The sequence below is a fragment of the Crotalus tigris genome, unplaced genomic scaffold, assembly GCF_016545835.1.
Source record: "Crotalus tigris isolate CLP2741 ecotype Arizona unplaced genomic scaffold, ASM1654583v1 scf7180000018759.1681925, whole genome shotgun sequence".
In the NCBI taxonomy this organism is placed as follows: domain Eukaryota; kingdom Metazoa; phylum Chordata; class Lepidosauria; order Squamata; family Viperidae; genus Crotalus; species Crotalus tigris.
The window spans coordinates 1,213,011-1,237,273 of NW_024097185.1; the positions used below are offsets into that span (position 1 = coordinate 1,213,011).

General features: G+C 37.5%; 1 protein-coding gene across 4 annotated transcripts in view; it reads right to left on the bottom strand.

Annotated features, from left to right (window-relative positions):
* The window catches only part of NPAS2 (neuronal PAS domain protein 2), an 89,352-nt gene that overhangs the window by 41,246 nt on the left and 23,843 nt on the right, over positions 1-24,263 (bottom strand). For 2 of the 4 annotated variants that reach the window (XM_039355802.1, XM_039355800.1), the window contains exons 2-7: positions 9,621-9,686; positions 9,095-9,243; positions 4,643-4,734; positions 3,398-3,487; positions 2,074-2,194; positions 1,169-1,282 (exon numbers count right to left, since the gene is read on the bottom strand). In XM_039355802.1, the coding sequence (XP_039211736.1) occupies positions 1,169-1,282; positions 2,074-2,194; positions 3,398-3,487; positions 4,643-4,734; positions 9,095-9,243; positions 9,621-9,686 (632 nt within the window). The remainder of the gene's footprint in view (positions 1-1,168; positions 1,283-2,073; positions 2,195-3,397; positions 3,488-4,642; positions 4,735-9,094; positions 9,244-9,620; positions 9,687-24,263) is intronic. The other 2 variants (XM_039355801.1, XM_039355803.1) reach the window with 2 other exon arrangements.

The window sequence follows — 24,263 nt, forward strand, 5'->3', positions numbered from 1 at the left end:
GTGTAAACAATAACAAAAATTAATAAAAATGTCAATAAATAAATAAAGTGGAGGAAAAGCTAGGAAACCATCCTGCTGGTTCCAAGTATGTTGATAATTCTAACATCTTAAAGATAAAATTTCTCTCAAGCTGAACTTGATTTCTGATATTCAGTATACTGATATGTATATCATGTTTTCTCAGTATAGAAAGGTTTGCCTTATTCTGGGATGTTTCTTTAACTTCCCAATCTTGCCTACAGCCCTGATATTTCTTAATGAGCTCCAGTCCTAGTACTGACCACTTCTATCGAACTTGGCTATTTGGAATCAGGTAGGTGCTGTCAATACTATACCTTTGGAGCATTTTTAATAAAAAAATGAATGGAAAATAAACAATAATTACCATGAAGGCAATTTAACAAGAAGTATTATATTTGCAGTCCTCTTACTTGGGGTTTTCCAGTTACTGTATGTTTATTGGGCAATATACTGTATCATTGATGTAAACAAAGGAGAAACGATGTAGCATGGAGAAATTTACTTTTCTCATAAAATGGGAAAAGATAAATATTTCTTATAGAGAGTTAGCTAGTAATTTTAAAATGGTTAACTGTGCATTCTAGATCAGAATTTTTACTGAGCTGCTAATTAAATTGTACAAATATGACAGATTAAAAAACTGAACACAACAAAAGTGTTCCCCCAAATAAGATGAATTAATGTGTTATTCAGAGGAGTTGCTCATTTTTCCTGCATTTAAAATATTATGGCTAAAAGAATGCTAGATGTCTGAAGCAGATGAAAGAAACATGTCCTGGAGGAACAAGATGTGGACAGTATGTAGAAAACACTCTTTGATTAAAGAAAATCATGTGGCCAATGGACTATCTGTTTTGATCTGCAGTTTGAGTTCCAGTCATAACCATATGCATTTTGAATTAATTCCTATAAAGCTCAATATTTTTTTGCTTCTTAAGCAAAATGTTAGGAATTTCAATCTGAACTATGAAGTGCTAATTGCATTTTAGAAAATATTCTTCTTAATCCAAGTGTTGAATGTCAGCAACCCTTCTTTTTTAAATACCTTTTAAGTATTTTTAAACATTTTAAATAGTTCTTTTTAGAATTGTATTTCACCATGTAAATGTGGTCATAATTTCTTCCTATAAAACTGAAACGTTCTTACCATGATTGTAAGATAGAAAATTCCCTACAAATTTTATGTATTCATATGTTGGAAAATCCTTTGGGTTCAGACTTCCTCGTAGAAGATGGCAGTAAAATTCTAAATCCTCATTACCTAAAATTTAAATAAAATACTACAAGGCATTAGTAAAATAATTATTATTTGTTAATTACACAGTTTCTTGACAGTTATACAATTACACAAAAGGAAAATCCCCAGTGAATTCAGTGATGCACAAGATTCATATTTCAAAGTTTTAATGAAGCTTTGCATGAATCTAGGTTGTTCAGAACTATAAATAGATATTTCTCATGCATACTTAAATCACGGATTTAGATTAACATCCCATTATTCAGTACCATTCTATGAAATAAATCACAGACTTAAAGATAATGAAAAGCAATGGAATGTAAAAGGCATTTCCCTTTTCTTTACTATGTCTCATTTTCACAAATAAAAAAGATAAATTTTAAAATCTAAACTTCTTATTGTGAAACCTTTATCTATTTCCCATATAATCTTTTTCTTATAATATCATGTTTCAAAAATCATTTGTACTAAAGAAACATATATTTTGAGACTTTATGAAAACAGTCCTATTAAAGGAATTCAATATGTAATCATAAAATATTTTAGTCATATGAACATGTCTAATTTGTGATGACATTAAGAATTTTTCTTCACTAAGACTACAATTAATGTATTTGAAATCAATTTCATGTTAAGATATAATAATAGTTTTAAATTGTACAGATGAATGTTTCCTACAGATATCTTTAATTTGAAATTTTAAAATGGTACTTTTAAATGGTTAAAAGTATTTATTGTCCTATTTAATTTTTCACTGATCACAATATCTTAAGCCAACTTAGAAAGTTATTTACAAACTTTTTTAAATCACTCACATTTTAGATAATCCGATGAAACAGTATCCATTAGAAGCATATGAGATGATAATATTTTATAAATATCTGAATGTTCTTGTTCTGGGAGGAATTTTAACAAATTTTGATCCATGACTTCAGACTGTAAAATGACAAAACTGTATTAAAACAAAGATAGAAAAATAGGCACCCCCATTCTTTGCAATCCTTTTGAAAGTATTAAAATTTTAATGTTTACATTAAATCTGCTTGTATGCCTATTATTTTATCCTATGTACTGGCATAAGCAGTAACCAAACAGGAATAATTTGATTTCAGTATCAAGGTGATTGTCTCCCTAAGTTTCAGGAGTGCTGAAACTGTTCTGAATCTATTAATACTGACAGACTTCCAAGTCCATCTCTTATTCTTGAATGAACAATAAGAACATTTGCCTGTATCCAATCTTCTCGCATCTCACCTGTTCTCCAAAAATCCTTAACAATGCCAGAAAGCTCCATTATCACTCTGGTATATAATTCATCTGTGCCTGGAAACTTGAAGTAGCATCTCCTTACTTATTCTGGGCTGTAAGTTCCTTCTTACTTTTACTTTTCTTGTATAGAAAAGTAATGAGAGAAGGTACAGCCAAAAGAGAGATAATTGATATATCTTATTTAACACATTGACAAGTCTTTGTTTTTCACTGCATTGAATCAAAGTCAAATAAACTCTGTTTTTGTTAGGTTGCCTCAGGATTTTTCTGTCATTTTGGACTTTATCTTACCTGAGACAAGTCTAACAAGTCTGGGAACTCTACTGTGTTTATCCTTGCCTTTTTTCATGTTATATTCTTTTAAGTCTTATCTCTCAATTTCCTGTATAATCATATAGGTTTTCCAGTTTCTCATCCACTTGGAATAGTCTGTGCCTTCATAATTCAATTGCCAGAATTTCTGATCTCAGCCTCAATATCACATTTTTTATTCCTAGTATAGAATGTTTAGTTTTTCCAAATCTTGTATATACCCTCAACTCTCACATTCCTTTCTAACAACACTTCCATAATGTTGCCTCTTTTCAAGGGCTTCCAAATTTGCGTTGCAAAATTCTACATAACCACAAAAAAACAGCAAAGAGATTTAATCAGAATTGTGGCATTGTAAGCTCCATCTCTTTTTACACAAATCATGACACACACACATAAAAGGCAAATTCCTGCAGATGTCCAAGATTTCATCTACTAGTTTTTCTTAAGTTGGTCAAAGTAAAGTTCATGACAGTACTTAACAGTATTTATGTTTTTTTAAAGAGTCCCTTTAAGAGTGTTGGTGCAGGGTAAGTAAGATACATTTGAACCACTCACTGGCAAGTGTCCAAGAAGAGGTGTGATGCTATCAGAAACATACACGATGCTTCCATCAGTGGTGACTGCTATAACAAACCCATCCAGTGCCTATAGGGAAAAAAGTATATTAATTCTCTAAAAGGAGATAGGAAAATGATGCTTGTGTTGTCTATTGAGAAATGCAAACAAGTTGCAGAGCACTCTGAACATAGAAGTTATATATGTGAATTCCAGAGATTAGAAGAAGCAGAGGTTTTGGCCAGAGTTTTTGGAATGATCAAAAATACATGCAAACTATATGCAGCCTGTACACTTTAAGAATTTATATCCAAACCTGGATTATAAACTGCCTACACCTTCAAGATAAAATTGAGTGGTTTACAGCATTTATTTATTCCTACTTGCACCAAAAGATTTATATAACATATAGGTATCCTATAAATAGCCAATATAGTCAAGTAATATTGCACATTATGACTAAATTGTGACAGTAATTCCCTTCCCAGTTGCTATCGTAACCCAAGGACTACATGTAGCTTATATTTTGTTTTATGTTCTTGGCAATCATTTTCTATAATTACTTGGCATGCATACATAATGGCTTTCTACTTATTTTTCTCTTACAAAAATCCACCATGAACTATAGTTACAAACTAAAATACCCAGTGTCAACACTATGACAATGGATGTTCCCGCTCTGACAACTGAGGGAAATTCAGCCATTTTTACTCTGCTTTTAGCTTGCTTTTTCTGCTGTTTAGAAATCAGGTGTAGAAGGGGAATGGGGTGAATGCTTGAGCTCAGCTAGCGATAATAATAATACAACTTTGTGGGAACTCAAGGACACAAACCGATAACATTTTGGCGGGCTGAGGAGCTAGAGAGGGAGCCCGTGCTTCAGGTTAATTGGAGAATGTGATTTATGACTGCTTCACGGGGGTTGGAATTGCAACTTGTTACTTTGTATCTGGGGGAAGGGAATTTAGTTTTGGGTTCAACTATGTAGTACCGATACTTTGTTTCCTGAATAAAATGTTCTTTAAGGAAGAATTCTTGCCTTGAAGTTCTTTAATGGCATGACACCCAGTTTATAGAATACCACCAGATTTTTTCAATTAAATATTCTAAAACTGGAAATATTCCAGGCATGCTGATCAATTCACAAGCCACCAGTGATGGGAAATCAAGTCAATATATCTTGAGGAGACAACTTCTTTAGAGGATCATTCATATTCAAAGTTTTGTAAAAATTGCAATTTTCACCTCCAACATCAGTTGAGTGAATTCTTCATTGCTGAGAAAAGAGGGCTTCCATTCCTGATGAACATCACAAAATTCTGTCTGCACTGAGAATTCTAAACAAATTAAAATATGTTATTATAAATCTACTAATGACTAGGTCACAGCATAACTGTTATAAGATTTTTTTAACAAGTTTATCTTGACTTCTATAAGGGAGCTACAAAGATAAGGATTTTGAGTTCAATTGCAGAATGAATAATTTGCAAAATATATCTTCCCCTTAAAATGGCCTTCAGTTTCCACAATATATAATTTTAACTTTTAACATACGAAGTCTCCTTTTTGCTTTACTTGCTCTTAAAAGAGGAAATAAAGTAATCTTTATTCTCTTTCATCAACCTTTCAAACCTGAAGTTTGTTATAGTGACAAAAACTTCCTTAAATTCAATTCTGGATGCTTATTAATACCTGCCACACAATGGGGTAATATTCTAGGACATTGCTTTGCATGCTGATTATTTGATTTTGATTATTTGATCTTGATCCTATTATAATTGTTGTGTATTGCATATCTTTATACACATTAAACATGTAACATAGGTTTTTGAAAGACACATATATCTTCCAAAGAAGTGTGTGTGTGTGTGTGTGTGTGTGTGTGTGTGTGTGTGTGTTGGCTGGAGCACCCGGTCTACCAAGTATAGGATAAATCAGTTTGTTCTGCGTTTCGCTCCAATTTAGGAGCATGTTTTGCAGGCAGACGTCACATACTGTGAATATTGTAAATTCAAAATTTTTGTGGCACTAACTCTTTGTCAGCCACAAATACACACACACGCACACACACACACACACACACACACACACACACACGGCTTTTTTTGTCATAGAATGCCCAGAACGGAGTTCCAGCACCTTTTTTGGGTGGAACCTTGTAGGGTAGGCAAGGCGGGTTGTATGATGTGTGTGAGTTCCGGCACCTTTTTTTTTTTTAGAAAAAAAAAGCACTGTGTGTGTGTGTGTGTGTGTATACACACACACACACACACACACACACACATACATATGCACACACACACAAACATCAAAGAACTATATCCAAAAAACTATATGCAAAGCTATATCTTTCCAAAGAAAGTCCATACTTCCACTTACATATTATTTGTTTTTAAAAACATATTGTCTATTATTTGTGGAGGATCCCTGGAATGTAATTACTGTGGTAAATGTAGAATAATTATAATTAATAATTCATATTTTGGCGTTATATCAAAGGCATGGATTTCTAAGATGATGACTACACACAGCATATTTTGCACCCATCAGATTCCTTGCACATCCTGATATTTTCATTAATTAAGTATAATTAGTTTAACTAACTGGTTGATTATTATATGGGACTATCAAACTTCCACTCCCATTGCCACTGTTATTTTCATTAATGTCTCTGGCCTTCACAAAGTGCCAAAGGTATTTTCAGAATCTTTTTAAAAATAGTGGAGAATTGCAGGCAAGGAAAAATAAACATGTCGGCGAAGTATAGTATGGGTGCATTTTGTCTGCTTTTTCCTTTGTGTGCAAATGCTAGTTGTTTTGTTTTGCTTATTTGACAAATAGTGGAATAAATTTTAAGTTTATGTTAAGGATCTACAATTAATTTATATTGCTCAAAAACAAGCCAAATAAATAGAATCAGACTGTAGACAACTTTGTTCTAGACATATGTAAAACAGCATACAGTTATAGCTAAAAGTTTTTTATTTTTATGCAAAGGTACACAACAGTAGAACCTTTCCAGTATTTGTACTATGCTTAGTTATAAGCACATAATACATAATACATAAAATAACCAACAATTACTACTACAGTATGTGTGTTAAAATGGCATGCTGGTTACAAGTACAATGAGGAAAAAATGCTGATTTTGTATGTTGGCCCACTGACAAAGAAATGATCAGTCTATAATTTTAATGATAGTTTATTTTAACAGTGAGAGACAGAATAACACCAAATCCAGAAGGAGGTTCTCACATTTCAAAAAAGTTATAAATTGATTTGCATTTTAATGAGTGAAATAAGTATTTGATCCCTTCGCAAAACATGACTTAGTACTTGGTGGCAAAATCCTTGTTGGCAATCACAGAGGTCAGACATTTCTTGTACACATCTCAGGAGGGATTTTGACCCACTCTCTTTGCAAATCCTCTCCAAGTCATTAAGGTTTCAAGGCTGACATTTGGCAGCTCGAACCTTCAGCTCCCTCCACAGATTTTCTGTGGGATTAAGGTCTGGAGACTGGCTAGGCCACTCCAGGATCTTAATGTGCTTCTTCTTGAGCCACTCCTTTGTTGCCTTGGCCGTGAGTTTTAGGTCATTGTCATGCTGGAATATCCATCCATGACCCATTTTCAATGCCCTGGCTGAGGGAAGGAGGTTCTCACCCAAGATTTGACGGTACATGGCCCCATCCATCGTCCCTTTGATGTTGTTCTGTCCCTTTAGAAAAAAAACATCCCCAAATCATAATGTTTCCACCTCCATGTTTGATGGTGGAGATGGTGTTCTTGGGGTCATAGGCAGCATCTCTCCTCCTCCAAACACTGTGAGTGGAGTTGATGCCAAAGAGCTCAATTTTGGTCCCATCTGACCACAACACTTTCACCCAGTTCTCTGAATCATTCAGATGTTCATTGGAAAACTTCAGACGAGCCTGTACATGTGCTTTCCTGAGCAGGGGGACCTTGCGAGTGCTGCAGGATTTCAGTCCTTCACGGCATAGCGTGTTACCAATTGTTTTCTTGGTGACTATGGTCCCAGCTGCCTTGAGATCACTGACAAGATCCTCCCGTGTAGTTCTGGGTTGATTCCTCACCGTTCTCATGATCATTGAAACTCCACGAGGTGAGATTTTTCATGGAGCCCCAGACCGAGGGAGATTGACAGTTATTTTGTGTTTCTTCCATTTGCAAATAATCATACCAACTGTGGTCACCTTCTCACCAAGCTGGAGAGTTTGGAATTTGATTGATTGATTGCTTCTATGGACAGATGTCTTTTATACTGGTAACAAGCTGAGATTAGGAGTACTCCCTTTAAGAGAGTGCTCCTAATCTCAGCTTGTTACCTGTATAAAAGACACCTGGGAGCCAGAACTCTTGCTGATTGATAAGGGATCACATACTTATTTCACTCATTAAAATGCAAATCAATTTATAACTTTTTTGAAGTGCATTTTTCTGGATTTTTGTGTTGTTATTCTGTCTCTCACTGTTAAACATAAACCTACCATTAAAATTATAAACTGATCTTTTCTTTGTCAGTGGGCAAATGTACAAAATCAGCAGAGGATCAAATAATTTTTTCTCTCACGGTACAAGTAATTCTCAGCTTATAACCATTCATTTGACAATTGTTTGACAGCACTAAAAAAAAGCGACTTATGACTAGTCCTTGCACTTACGATGCTGCAGAACCCGTGCAGTCTTGAGATCAAAATTTGGCATTTGGCAAACAGCATATATGTAGCATCACATGACTACCATTTGCCCACTTCCCAGAGCAGTGATTCTCAACCTTTCTAATGCCGTGACCCCATAATACAGTTCCCCAGGTTGTGGTGACCCCCAAGTGGGTGTGGCCACCAGTAAGAGGGAGTAGGACAGCTAGGGAAAAGGGAAAAAAATGGCGGACAGCATGGTTTGGCGACCCCCGTGAAATGGTCATTTGACCCCAAATGGGGTCCTGACCCACAGGTTGAGAACCACTGTCCCAGAGGGTCTCTGACAAGCAAAGTCAATGGGGGAAGCTGGATTTGATTAATAACCATGTGATCCATTTAATGACCATGGCAAAAAAGATAGTAAAATTGGTTGCAATTTATAACTGCATCATTTAGCAACAGACGTTGCAGTCACAGTTGTAGTTATAAGTTGAGGAATACCAAAATGTGGAATGGATATCACCATATAGAATTGGAAGCTAGAGATTAAAATAGTGGATTCAAAAGAGTGTTTGATGTTCTGGACTTCCAATTTCAAATCTACCTTTCCAATATGTCTTCTAGGAAATAATGATTGTTATATGCAGTAACAATTAAGGCAGTCATTTTATGAGATTAGCTATGACTCTCAAAATTTCCAACTATCCATATCTATTTAAATTCTTAATTCTGGCAAATTGGTTAAACTGGAGTTTGTTAAAATGTATTTCTTAAACAATTTAAATAATAGAACAATTGTAAAATAAATAAAATTTGACCCATCTTAAGTTTTAAATACCCTTACGTTAACAAAATGTTTCAAAGCAGAGCTGTTAGGAACTGAAAGATCTCAAAATGATTTCAAAGGAAAATAGTTGTTTTCAGCTAAATAGCAACCTGTTGCAGTAAATGATTTGCATCTGAGTTTTAATTACAAAGCAATGGATATTAAGACAACTTGTAATTATTAATTTGAGAGATAACACAAGAATTACCATTATGTTTCTGAAGAAAGCTAATGACTTTTTCAAGAACTGTAGTTTTGTCCATTTTATGTGTGTTTCCAGGAAGCATTGAACTTAGCTCCTTAATGAGAATATTGAACTGGTCACGTCTCTTCTTTTCAGACTTATTACGTGAAGCCCTATGAACAGAATGACATGGAATCACTCATGTTTATTTATTACTATGATCTGTTCTTAAAAAAATTAGTTCTTTACATTAGAATGAAATAAACTAAAAGACAACAAAGAGCTAAGAGAACATAATTGCTTTGGCTGAAAGTATACCCTAGTGTTGTAAATTCAAATTCCTACAGCTAACAAATGAAGGAAAGAATCCTGCATTTCTCACATTCCCATATTCAATGCAAAAATGCAAAAAAGAATGATGCAAAACAATTATGGAGATTCTACTGCTTTTTTAATATTACCAGGTTTCTTCTCTTCTTGCTGTTTTTCTTCTAAAATAAAAAGCTGTGTTAAACATACAAATATGTTTCCCAAAAAACTGGCTACTGACCTCTTTGCCCTGTCTTTCTCATCCTCATCCATCAGATTGTCTGAACAGCGTTTTCTGTTGAAAGAACTAAAAATAATTTTAATATGTAATTCACTAGATTTCTTTTATGCTTATATTTCAAACAAAATAAATGTGCCATTATTTAATTCATTGTGACACTATATTTAAATCAGTAGCTCTATGAATCATCAATCAGTACTCTTGTTTTCTTCTTTTAGTCATATTATAATCTTTTCTGAACAATAATTTCCTTCCTTCTTTCCATCCATCCATCTATCCATCCTGATTATGGAAGGATGCCCCAGAAACATATTGTTGCATATAGAATGTAACTTTTTCCCAAAGTTCCAACACAAAGGTTACTTGCAAAACAGCATTACAGAAGTGATAACATACAATATGAGACCCTGAGGAGGAACCAGTTCCTGCATATTCAACATGAGATGCAATTCCTTGCAGTGTTTTTGGCAACATTTTGGAAATGATTTGCCATTGCCATCTTCCTACAAATCAAAGAGAGTTATTGGCCCTAAGTAACCCAGCTAGCTTCATGTTGAAGGTGAGACCAGAATTTATGCTCTTCCGTTTTCTAATCCAATGCCCTCAACCTCTACACCAAACTGACTCCCCATACTCAATTAAGACACCACAAAAACATTAACATAAGTATAATTGCTTATTGTGATATTATCATATTTCAGATAGATGCAAACAAGCAAACACATAAGATATTATAATATTTAATAATTAACAATTTAGCTATTCATAAATGGAAATTGGGGATTTGTCAACAATGCTGAAAATCCCCAAAGCACACATTCATAATGCAGCAAATCAGCTTCTAAATTTTCCTAGGTTCTTGCTCACATCCAAACTGACCATGCCATCAGAGATTCACAAAAAGTTTTCACTACTGCCATCCCATCAATCCAATATATACCTACAGGTAGTCCTTGTCTTACATTTAGTGACCGTTTGATATTACATCATCCTTGAAAAAAGTGACTTATGACTATTTTTCACACTTACAACCGTTGCAGCATCCCCATGGTCATGAGATCAAAATCTGGATGCTTGGCAATTGACTCATATTTATGATAGTTGCAGTGTCCTGGGATGATGTGATCACCTTTTTGCAACCTTCTGACAAACAAAGTCAATGGGGAAGCCAAATTCACTTAACAGCCATGTTACAACTTAACAACTGCCGTCATTCACTTAACAAGAAATGTCATAAAACTGGGCAAAATTCACTGAACAACTGTCTCACTTAGCAACCTAAATTTTGAGCTCAATTATGGTTATAAATCAAGAACTACCTGTATTTACAACAATCCAAACCAAATACAGTTATGATGACATTTCTTTCTATCTAAGCTAGCATTAAAGATCTTTCAACTTATTTCTGCAATATCTGTTAGAATTAATTTCAACCACTGTGTATTTTAATAACGCATTTGTTTCCCAAGTGCTTGGCTTAATAACTTGTTTATCCCAACCCTTGCCATGCAATCCACATGTTTCTGTATTACTTCTTACATCCCCAAGACTTTCTTTGTTCATGTGGCAAAGAAATATTACTTAAGTAACCAAAAAACCATGTTTATATTTTTAAATGAAACAGTTTAGGTACTATTTTGAAATATTAAATGGTAATTATTATTCTCTGAATATTAGTAGTAAATAAAGCAATTTATAATGAAGTGCTTTCACAGTCGATGATATCAATGTATGGCCTGCACAAACATTCAGATATTCTGATAATAATAATAATAGTAATAATAATGTTGGAAGGGACCTTGGAGGTCATCTAGTCCAACCCCCCGCTCAGGCAGGAAACCCTAACTCAGTTTCTTTCCAACTTCATGAGGTCAGGAAAAGCATTATCACATCATCTTAGGAGCTATTGAAGTGCATGATACTTTTTAAAGTTATATGAGAGGTGAGTAGTCTTAATTCAGATTAAGCAGAAAAGTATACATATAGTACTACTGATGTAATCCAAATTCAAAAAGAGAGTCTAATGTAAATTATTAAAATGTATGCTCCACTATTTGTTCTTGCTTTTTGTTAAATCTTCCTGAATCATATCCCATCTCTTTTTATCATCATTCTCGTTTCTACTAGTATAGGTTCCCACCAATTGCAAATATAGTGTTTTCTGCCACAGCTCTTAAATTTAATTTCAATTAAAATATTCTAATGCCATCCATATGGTTATTTTCCTTGTATTCAGTAATTTCCTCCTTTGTGACATTATAAATTACAATTCAGTGGCAATTTTTGGAGAGATTCACTGAGCCACGCTCTCAAATTGGGGAAGCTGGATTGTGCTACTTCTTGCTAGGCCAAACTTAATACCATTGAAATCCATTTGTCTCTTCATCCAATAAGAACAACAGAAGAGTTCTGATGATATCAAAAAATATGAATCATTATTTCATATCTGCCATCAAGTCTTTTTGACTCCTAGCAACAATACAGACATATTTTCTCCATGAAAGTCTCCCATTCTTAACTAAGATGTCTTCTCCCAAAATACATACTGAAATCATTCTGTTCAGTCCACTTGGCACATTTGGATCTGTTCCACTTCTGCCTTTTTCAAATAGCTTTCCAGCATTTGACACTGGGAAATTCCACATAGTGTAATCATGGTAGAATGGTATGATGGTTAAAGTATTGGACTTAAAAATAGGAAGAGCCAGCTACAGGTCAGATAGGGATGTTTGTTGGTAAGCTGAATTTATCCTATGAAGTTAGTGTTGTGGCAAAAACCCTACATATTCATTATTAATAATAATAATAATAATAATAATAATAATAATAATAGTAATAACAGTTAGATGTTTCAACCAAAACCCGGTCAGCACCAGGTAAAGATGAACTGCATGGGTTTTGGTTGAAACATCTAACTGTTATACACCCACTCATTGCCAAGCAGTTCAACAATATACTACAAGGAGGAGAAATTGAAAAGTGGCTAACAACTGAGAAAACCTACCTAATAATGAAAAATCCAGCAAAAGAGGCAACACCAGGCAACTACAAGCCAATTACCTGCTTACCAACAACTTTCAAATTACTAACTGGTGTGGTAACTGATGCAGTACAACATGCATCTAGTTAAAAACAATCTCTTTCCACCTGAGCAGAAAGGAAACCGCCCCAATAGCAGAGGAACAAAAGATCAACTCCTAATAGACAAAATGATCTTGGAAAACTGCAAGAGAAGGAAGACCAACCTGAATGTGGCATGGATTGACTACAAAAAGGCATTTGACTCTCTGCCACATGATTGGATAATCAAGTGCCTAGAAATAACAGGAGTCAGTAGAAACATCAGAAAATTTGTGCAAAGATCGATGGCACAATGGAAGACACAGTTGCAGATCAATGGTGAGAAGCTGGGAGAGGTTAATATCAAGAGAGGAATATTTCAAGGAGATTCATTATCACCATTACTATTTGTTATTGCACTGTTTCCTCTGTCAACAATACTGAATAACTCAGGACATGGCTATCAAACATCAAAAACATCTGCCAGACTATCCCACCTCCTTTATATGGATGATCTGAAGCTGTATGGAAAAACATCATCTGAAATAGAATCGCTGCTCAACACTGTCCGTATATATAGCCAAGATATTGTAATGGAGTTTGGCTTGGACAAATGTGCCACACTTAATATCAAACAAGGAAAAATAGTGAAAACTGAAGGAATCAAGATGCCCCACGAAGATAACATTAAGAGTCTGGATGAGGATATCCTTCAAGCTGACAACATCAAGCACACTGAAATCAAGAAAAAGATTAGCGGTGAATACATCAAGAGAGTGAAGAAGATCTTAAAATCCAAACTCAATGGAGGAAATACCATAAAGGCAATCAACACCTGGGCAATCCCAGTCATTAGGTACACAGTTGGAATAGTGGACTGCACTCAAGCAGAACTAAAAGCAATGGATAGGAAGACCAGAAAAATAATGACAATGAATCATGCCCTTCATCCACGCAGTGACACTGACAGACTTCATCTACCAAGGGAAATAGGTGGGCATGGAATGCTACAATGGTTGAAGAAGAAAAAATGGCTTTGGAAGAATATCTGAAGAACAATGATGAAGATGCACTGAAATTAGTATATCAGGAAGGCTTACTGACTACTGGAGAGACCAAACTGGCCTACAAGAAAGACCAAATGAAGAACAGAATAGAGGCATGGGAAGACAAAGCACTACATGGCCAATACATGAAAAAAATAGCTGGGAAAGCAGATAATAATAAAACCTGGCAATGGCTAAGAGCAGGAAAATTGAAGAAAGAGACCGAGGGACTAATTCTGGCTGCACAAGACCAAGCCTTAAGGACAAATGCATATAAAATCAAAATTGAGAAGACAGCAACAGACAGTGAGTGCCACCTATGCAAAGAAGCTGAAGAAACAGTGGACCACTTGGTAAGCTGTTGCAAGAAGATTGCACAGACTGACTACAAGCAGCGGCATGACAAAATAGCAACAATGGTGCATTGGAAGATCTGCAAAAATATCATTTGCCTGTAAGCAAAAACTGGTGGGATCATAAAATAGAGAAAGTCATAGAAAATGATAAAATTAAACTGCTCTGGGACTTCAGAATTCAAACAGACAAGCACCTGCAACATAACACCCCAGACTTAACAATTGTCGATAAGAAAGACAAAAAAGTCTGGATAGTGGACGTGGCAGTGCCTGGAGATAGCAGAATAGACGAGAAAGAACTGGAGAAGATAACAAAATACAAAGACCTACAAATAGAAATAGAAAGACTGTGGCAAAAGCAAGCAAGGGTAGTACCAATAGTAATAGGCTCCTTGGGTGCAATCCCAAAACAACTGGAGCACCACTTGAACACCATTGGCATTGACAAATTCGCTATTAGTCAATTGCAAAAGGCGGCCTTACTAGGAACTGCTTCCATCCTGCGACGATATCTGTAATACCACCAAACATCCACATCTGCCTTTCCCAGGTCCTGGGTAAGGATTCAATAGGTAGACAAAATGCCAAATCCAGTCTGAACATCTGGCTGACTGTGCGATGATTAATAATGATAATAATAATAATAATAATAATAATAATGCAATCCCAAAACAACTGGAGCACCACTTGAACACCATTGGCATTGACAAATTCGCTATTAGTCAATTGCAAAAGGCAGCCTTACTAGGAACTGCTTCCATCCTGCGACGATATCTGTAATACCATCAAACATCCACATCTGCCTATCCCAGGTCCTGGGTAAGGACTCGATAGGTAGACAAAATGCCAAATCCAGTCTGAACATCTGGCTGACTGTGCGATGATCAATAATAATAGTAATAATAATAGTTAGATGTTTCAACCAAAACCCGGTCAGCACCAGGTAAAGATGAACTGCATGGGTTTTGGTTGAAACATCTAACTGTTATACACCCACTCATTGCCAAGCAGTTCAACAATATACTACAAGGAGGAGAAATTGAAAAGTGGCTAACAACTGAGAAAACCTACCTAATAATGAAAAATCCAGCAAAAGAGGCAACACCAGGCAACTACAAGCCAATTACCTGCTTACCAACAACTTTCAAATTACTAACTGGTGTGGTAACTGATGCAGTACAACATGCATCTAGTTAAAAACAATCTCTTTCCACCTGAGCAGAAAGGAAACCGCCCCAATAGCAGAGGAACAAAAGATCAACTCCTAATAGACAAAATGATCTTGGAAAACTGCAAGAAAAGAAAGACCAACCCGAATGTGGCATGGATTGACTACAAAAAGGCATTTGACTCTCTGCCATATGACTGGATAATCAAGAGCCTAGAAATAACAGGAGTCAGTAGAAACATCAGAAAATTTGTGCAAAGATCGATGGCACAATGGAAGACACAGTTGCAGATCAAGGGTGAGAGACTGGGAGAGGTTAATATCAAGAGAGGAATATTTCAAGGAGATTCATTATCACCATTACTATTTGTTATTGCACTATTTCCTCTGTCAACAATACTGAATAACTCAGGACATGGCTATCAAACATCAAAAATATCTGCCAGACTATCCCACCTCCTTTATATGGATGATCTGAAGCTGTATGGAAAAACATCATCTGAAATAGAATCGCTGCTCAACACTGTCCGTATATATAACCAAGATATTGTAATGGAGTTTGGCTTGGACAAATGTGCCACACTTACTATCAAACAAGAAAAAATAATGAAAACCGAAGGAATCAAGATGCCCCACGAAAATAACATTAAGAGTCTGGATGAGGAAGAGTACTACAAATACTTGGGTATCCTTCAAGCTGACAACATCAAGCACACTGAAGTCAAAAAAAAGATTAGAGGTGAATACATCAAGAGAGTGAAGAAGATCTTAAAATCCAAATTCAATGGAGGAAATACCATAAAGGCAATCAACACCTGGGCAATCCCAGTCATTAGGTACACAGTTGGAATAGTGGACTGGACTCAAGCAGAACTAAAAGTAGTGGATAGGAAGACCAGAAAAATAATGACAATGAATCATGCCCTTCATCCACGCAGTGACATTGATAGACTTTATCTACCAAGGCAAATAGGTGGGCGTGGAATGCTACAAGTACATCAGATGGTTGAAGAAGAAAAAATGGCTTTGGAAGAATATCTGAAGAACAATGATGAAGATGCACTGAAATTAGTATATCAGGAAGGCTTACTGACTACTGGAGAGACCAAACTGGCCTACAAGAAAGACCAAATGAAGAACAGAATAGAGGCATGGGAAGACAAAGCACTACATGGCCAATACATGAAAAAAATAGCTGGGAAAGCAGATAATAATAAAACCTGGCAATGGCTAAGAGCAGGAAAATTGAAGAAAGAGACCGAGGGACTAATTCTGGCTGCACAAGACCAAGCCTTAAGGACAAATGCATACAAAGTCAAAATTGAGAAGACAGCAACAGACAGTAAGTGCCGCCTATGCAAAGAAGCTGAAGAAACAGTGGACCACTTGGTAAGCTGTTGCAAGAAGATTGCACAGACTGATTACAAGCAGCGGCATGACAAAGTAGCAACAATGGTGCATTGGAAGATCTGCAAAAAATATCATTTGCCTGTAAGCAAAAACTGGTGGGATCATAAAATAGAGAAAGTCATAGAAAATGATAAAATTAAACTGCTCTGGGACTTCAGAATTCAAACAGACAAGCACCTGCAACATAACACCCCAGACTTAACAATTGTCGATAAGAAAGACAAAAAAGTCTGGATAGTGGACGTGGCAGTGCCTGGAGATAGCAGAATAGAAGAGAAAGAACTGGAGAAGATAACAAAATACAAAGACCTACAAATAGAAATAGAAAGACTGTGGCAAAAGCAAGCAAGGGTAGTACCAATAGTCATAGGCTCCTTGGGTGCAATCCCAAAACAACTGGAGCACCACTTGAACACCATTGGCATTGACAAATTCGCTGTTAGTCAATTGCAAAAGGCGGCCTTATTAGGAACTGCTTCCATCCTGCGACGATATCTGTAATACCATCAAACATCCACATCTGCCTATCCCAGGTCCTGGGTAAGGACTCGATAGGTAGACAAAATGCCAAATCCAGTCTGAACATCTGGCTGACTGTGCGATGATCGATAATAATAATAAAGTTGGAAGGGACCTTGGAGGTCATCCAGTCCAACCCCTTGCTCAGGCAGGAAACCGTACACCATTTCAGACAAATGGCTGTCCAGTCTCTTCTTAAAAACTTCCAGTGTTGGAGCATTCACCGCTTCTGGAGTCAGGTTGTTCCATTGGTTAATTGTTTTAACTGTCAGGAAGTCTCTCCTTAGTTCTAGGTTGCTTCTCTCCTTGATTAGTTTCCATCCGTTGCTTCTTGTCCTACCTTCAGGAGCCTTGGAAAATAGCTTGACTCCCTTTTCTTTGTGGCAGCCCCTGAGATATTGGAACACTGCTATCATGTCCCCCCTCGTCCTTCTCTTCATTAAACTAGACATACCCAATTCAAGCAGCCTTTCCTTATATGCTTTAGCTTCCAGTCCACTAATCATCTTTGTTGCTCTTCTCTGTACTCTTTCTAGAGTCTCAACATCTTTTTTACATCGTGGTGACCAAAACTGGATGCAGTATTCCAAGTATTACCAAGGCATTATAAGGTGGTATTAATATTTCACGTGATCTTGATTCTATCCCTCTGTTAATGCAACCCAGCACTGTGTTGGCCTTTTTGGCAGCTGCAGCACACTGCTGGCTCATATTTAAGTGACTGCCCACTAGGACTCCGAGGTCCCTCTCACAGTTACTACTATTGAGCAAGGTACCTCCATATTATACTTGTACATTTGACTTTTCTTGCCTAAATGTAGAACCTTACTTTTTTCACCATTGAATTTCATTTTGTTAGTTAGCGCCCAGTGTTCAAGTCTGTCCAGATCCTCCAGTATCCTAAGCCTGTCTTCTGGAGTGTTGGCTATTCCTGCCAGCTTGGTGTCGTCTGCAAATTTGATGATTTCCCCATCTATCCCCTAGTCCAAATCGTTGATGAAGATGTTGAAGAGCACTGGGCACCCCACTACACACTTCCCTCCATGTAGATGCGGTTCCGCTGAGTATGGCCGGTCAGCCAGCTACAGATCCATCTGGTGGTGATGCTGTGTAACTCACATTTTTCTATCTTATTAAGTAGTAGATTGTGATCTACTTTACCAAATGCCTTACTGAAGTCCAAGTAAATTATATCCACAGCATTCCTCTGATCCACTAATTTTGTCACTTGGTCAAAGAATGCAATAAGATTTGTCTGGCATGATCTGTTTTTGACAAACCCCTATTGGCTTTTAGTAATGACTTTTTTGCCTCTAGGTGTTCACTAATTCGTTGTTTGATTATTTTTTCCAGAATCTTCCCAGGTATTGAGATCAGGGTGAAAGGTCTGTAATTTCCTGGGTCCATTTTTTTTCCTTTTTTGAAGATGGGAACTGCATCAGCTCTTTTCCAGTCCTCCGGTAGTTCCCCAGTGCTACAGGATCTTTGAAAAATATAGTTCAGTGGTTCTGAGATCACATCTGCCAGTTCCCTGAGAACCCTGGGGTATAATCCATCTGTGATTTGAACTCATCTAGGCTGGACAGGTGCTCACTTACCATTTTCTTGCCTATCTTAACTTGCGTTTCTATTCTGTTTTTTATGGCACTATTTTTGATAGGTTGGTCTGTTTTTTCCCTTTGTGTAAAGAGAGATGCAAAAAACGAGTTAAATAGTTCTGTTTTCTCCCTGTTGCTTGTGTTTTTATCTTTTTGGCAATGGCATTGGGAACTCTTTGAAGAAAGGAATAATTAACTAATACTTTTCATAGCCTTTTGATTAAAATCAAGTATAGTAATCTTCCAAATTTGGGTCTTTCTTGACTGATTCAACTATTAGATCTCTTTAGTTCAGGAAAGATTTTTCTGTTTTATATTACTTTATATATGTTGCAATTTTTTCTATTTCCAATTTTGTATAGTCAAAAATACAGCCTGCTGCTTTCCTTGAGAAGGACATTTACTTCTGTAACTGTATATTTAATAATACTGTATATATTTGTTAGTTGCAGATGTAAAAACTCTATATTTTAAAATGTTCTCTCATAAAAATGATTGAAATATAAATAAAGCTGTGAAATAAGTTTTGTGAAAAATGGAATAGTTTCTTATCTTCTAATTAAGCATTTACAGAGAAGAGAGTAGCAAACATTGTAAATTAATATAAATAAAGATACCCATCTGTACATCTCAATGTAGGTCTATCCCTATCCAGCAATGCCAAACAACCTTCTGAACACAAAAGAGTAAAAGTAGGTCAGTTGGGCAACCAAGTTCTTGTGATGCAATTGTAATGGTTGTTTTGTAGTCTACACTTCCTGAGTTGATTGCAACAACGAAGACTCTATGAAGATTGCCTTAAATGATATAAAGGCTTTTATTAACATGTGGTACAGGTTTAGCTTTTAACACAAAAACAAGAGTAGCAGCCTGTGAAAAGGTTAAGAAAAGGGTATAAAACTTGAAAACTCAGATTTTAGAGTATCTAGTATTCAGAAGGTAAATAAATTTCATCCACCAAACGTCTCGCTCATTATATTCATTTCCAAATAGCTATAGGAATATATATAAGGTGACCAACCATCCTCCTTTAGGGAGGACAGTCCTCCTTTTGTAAGTTCTGTCCTCCCTCAAAAAGTGTCCTCCTTCATGTCCTCCTTTTCGATATTTGAAGACTAATCTGCAAGGCTTTTTTTCCCTCACAGAACGCTCAGAACAGGGTTCTGGCACCTTTTTTTGATGGTTTTTTTTTTCAACTTTTGCATGAGCTGTGCTACTCCCACTATTGGCTTTCGAAAGCCAATAGGAATTGCTGCTGAGCACGCCAAAACACCCAGCCGGCAAACTTTGCACATGCAAGTTGTCTGTATTATTGTTGCAATGAATAAAATGTTTCTTTTATTTACAATATTTTTTCTTCAATTTATTTGTGTCCTCCTTTTCATTGTAAAAAAGTTGGTCACCTTAATATATATAAAGAGAGCCCCTATGTGATGGAGATGTTTGATAAACAAACATACAGACAAATTAACAAATATCTAATTTCACATGCGTGGCAGAACATGGACATTCAAGAACAAGCTAGATCTATTAAATACAACATTTTCCTCTTTAATTTTCATAAAGTATAGGTAGTCTTCAAGTTATGACCACAGTCCTGCAGCCAAGAAGGCTCCACACACATTTGCACTACTCAGGTGACCCTGAGGACACAGGTAAACCTCAAAATGGCCTTAATGATTCTCTAAAAGAACGCAAATGACCATCTGTCTGCAAGGAATATAAATCCTTCCGTTCCCCACCATTCAGTCAGAGCTGAAGAAGCTTCTTGTATGAGAAGCGAAACATCTTCAAAGAAAAACAAGAAAGTCCAGTTGCCTCTTGAAAAAACAGCTTTGGGGAAACCATGGCCTGAATGACTGACAATCTCTCCAGACATTTAGCTATGCACTTTGGGATGAACTCCCTTTGAATGATACAGGAATATGAACAGATTTCCAGAAAACATTGCAGACTACAGGAACCATTTGTGCTTCAGTTTGAGAGGCAGACAACCCAGATTCATCCCCAACAGCCTGTGCCTGTCTTCAACAGTGAAGGGCCACAGGGCAGAAAACATCCTGCAGCCAAGAAGGCTCCACACACAATTACACTATTCAGGTGACCCTGAGAACACAGGTAAACCTCCAAATGGCCTCAATGACTCTCTAAAAGGGTGCAAATGACGAGTTGTCCTCAAGAAATATAAATCCTTCCATTCCCCACCATCCAATCAGAGCTGAAGAAGCTTTTTGGTTGAGAAGCAAAACGTCTTCAAAGAAAAACAAAAAAGTCCAGTTGCCTCCTGAAAAAACACCTTTGGGATTCTCTGGTAAAGCTTCAAAATTACTAATTCAAAAAAATTCTTAAAGTTCAACATAAAGCTTGATTCTTCATGACATGCATTCCATTTGATAGATAACTTTAATATTCATTAGTTAAGTTTTACATTAAGGTATTAACACCATACAGGATCTTTATGTTCATTTAATTGTCTATAACATAAAGTTAGAAAATCTATTGTTTTCATTCATGTGTCCTCATTTATCCATATAATTTTCACATGTAGGGTAGGTTTAAGATACTCAATTAGTAAAAAGCAATAAATCTAAAAATAAATTATTTTAAATTAAATCCAGCACTTCACCAAAACAGACTACAGAAGAACAAAAAAGAGATGGAATAAGCACACAAACTACAGCAATAGGTATAGATAAAATATATTACAATATGAGATCAGACAGAAATATTAAAATCAAAGCCTAGCATGAAGAAAATATTATGTAGGTTAATCCATGACAGAATATTTGACAAGATATGTAATGTTAATTCTTTTGATGCATTTTGAATAAAAGATGCTTTGCATGCAAAGCCAGCCACATAGGTTGTAGCAATATAGTTTTATCATTTCCAGGCATGAGCTAATAGTTCAGAAATAGCAATAAGATGGTAACCTCTAGTTGACACTGAAAAGATTAAATAGGGTCAGAGCAAATTAAGACTTGAATAGCAAATAGCCATAAATCCCAGGGTTATAGATTAGTTTGGGAATTTAAAAAAACATTGTGGTAGAAGGTGAGCACAAATCAGATTATATCCAACAAGACTGCTTGATCTGTGTGCTTTTCTCTACAATAAGAAAGAACAGGCCTTACTTTATTTTATAGAACAGGGGTCCCCAACCCCCAGTCTGTGGACAGTACCAGGCCACAGCATTCCACCAACTGGTCCGCACAAACAAGCAAAGTCCCTCCGTGGGATGCAGGCAGCACACAAAACCATGCACCCTCGGGTCTGCGGAAAAACCTCTCTCCATGGAACTGGTCCCTGGTGCCCAAAAGATTGGGGACCTCTGTTATAGAATATCTTTTTAGGTATGTGAAAAAACTATCAAATCTTTCCTTAGAGCAGTATTTGGAAAAATGCTTTCAAACATGTTTCTTAAATTACAGTTTTATGAAGATGATAAAAAATGAAATGTTTAGACCAGCGGTTCTCAACCTGTGGGTCGCGACCCCATTTGGGGTCGAAGGGGCGTTGTCTTACCTGAACGCCTTTTCTCAGCATGAGGAATGTAGACTCCACGCATGGGTTGATTTAGTCTTCTAGCCTAATCAGACCAAACAATCAAAGTTGCCACGCCTCTGCAGGGTCTCACCATGCCCCAGTTTCGAAAAGGCGAAGCGAATGATTGTGTACGTGATGGCTCCGAACTGCTGACACTAACCTAGCTGCTAGTAATAATCAGGGAGGGGGTGGAGTCTACATTCCTCATGCTGAGAAAAGGCGTTCAGGTAAGACAATGCCCCTTCTCCAGCATGTAGAGGAATGTAGACTCCAAGGATGGGACATACCAAAGCCCTTATGATCCCACAGGTGGGAAGCAGGTTGGTTAAGTTCGGTGCTGAAATGGACCACTTGTTGTAAAACCCGACAGCCAAACGCGGCCTCCGCGGAAGCAAACCTGTTGAGTTTGTAGTGTGAATGAATGGTGAAGGGGACGACCACGTATCCGCCTTACAGATGTCCTCTATGGACGCCTGAGTCTGCCACGCCGCCGATGTGGAAGCGCTACGAGTAGAGTGTGCTGTCAGGCGGCTTGGGACAGGTAAAGAGGAAGCCTGGTAAGATTGAGCGATACAGGCCTTGATCCACCTGGCTATAGTGGAGGAGGAAACCTTCTGTCCCTTGGAAGTTGAGTGGAAAGAGACAAACAATGCCTCCGATTTGCGAAAGGAAGCTGTCCTCTTAATGTAATGATGTAATGCCCTACGTACATCTAGGTAATGCCACTGCTTTTCTAGTGTGTGAGAAGGATTGGGGAAAAAGTTTGGTAGTACAATGTCCTGAGCCCGGTGAAACAGGGTATTCACCTGGGGAATGAATGAGGGATCTAACCTCAGCACCACTCTGTCCTGATAGAAGGTACACAGGTCTTCCCTAACTGAAAGAGCAACCAGCTCTGACACGCGTCTCGCCGACGTGATGGCTACTAGGAAAGCCACCTTGTGGGACAAAATGTGAAGAGGACAAGACCTTATAGGTTCAAAGGGAGACCTAGTGAGTGCCTGCAAAACATGAGGTAGTTCCCAAGATGGATACCTGTGTACTACCGGAGGTCTGGTGTTGGAGACTCCTTTCATAAAGGATCGGACCCTGGATGATGGGACAATGGAGTGGCGTTGGCACAGATGAACACCGTGGAAAGAGCGGCCACCTGTCTACGCAAGGTGTTGGGCGCTAAGCCTTTATCCACTCCATCCATGAGGTATTCAAGAATCACTGGAATAGTGACAGAAGAGATAGACAAACCCTTACAGGTACACCAGTCACAGAAGTTCTTCCAAGTGGCATCATAGATTCAGTTCATCGCCGGCCATCTGGAAGCTTGGATCATAGCTATCACCCTTGAAGAGTAAGATCCGCACATCAGGAACTGGCGCTCAGATGCCAGACGGCTAGTTGTAGCCACTGTGGGTCCGGATGGCATATGGCCCCGTGTTAGAATTATCCTCTCTGGAGGGATTTGCCAAGGGGGGGCTACGGCGAGGTTCACGAGATCCGCGAACCATGGACGCCTCAGCCAATACGGGGCCACAAGGATTAGCTCCACCTGTTCCTGTAACAGCTTCCTAATGACGGCCGGGATCAAGGGAAGGGGTGGAAATGCATCTAGAAGGCCCGCCGGCCAAGGGCTGCGGAGGGCATCTGCTCCTTCCGAACCCTGGGATGGGTACCGAGATAGAAACCGGGGAAGCTGGGTGTTCTTCGGGGATGCAAACAGGTCGACTTTGGGCCGACCGAAACAGTGAGTTATCTCCCGAAAGAGATGGGGATGTAGACACCACTCTGAATGATCTATCGTAGATCGACTCAGAAAATCTGCCTGGTCGTTTTCCATCCCTGAAATGTGTTCCGCCTTTAGGGACAACAGATTCTGTTCCGCCCATGACCCCAGACACTGGGCCTCGGACATTAGAATCCGCAATCGAGTGCCGCCCTGCCTG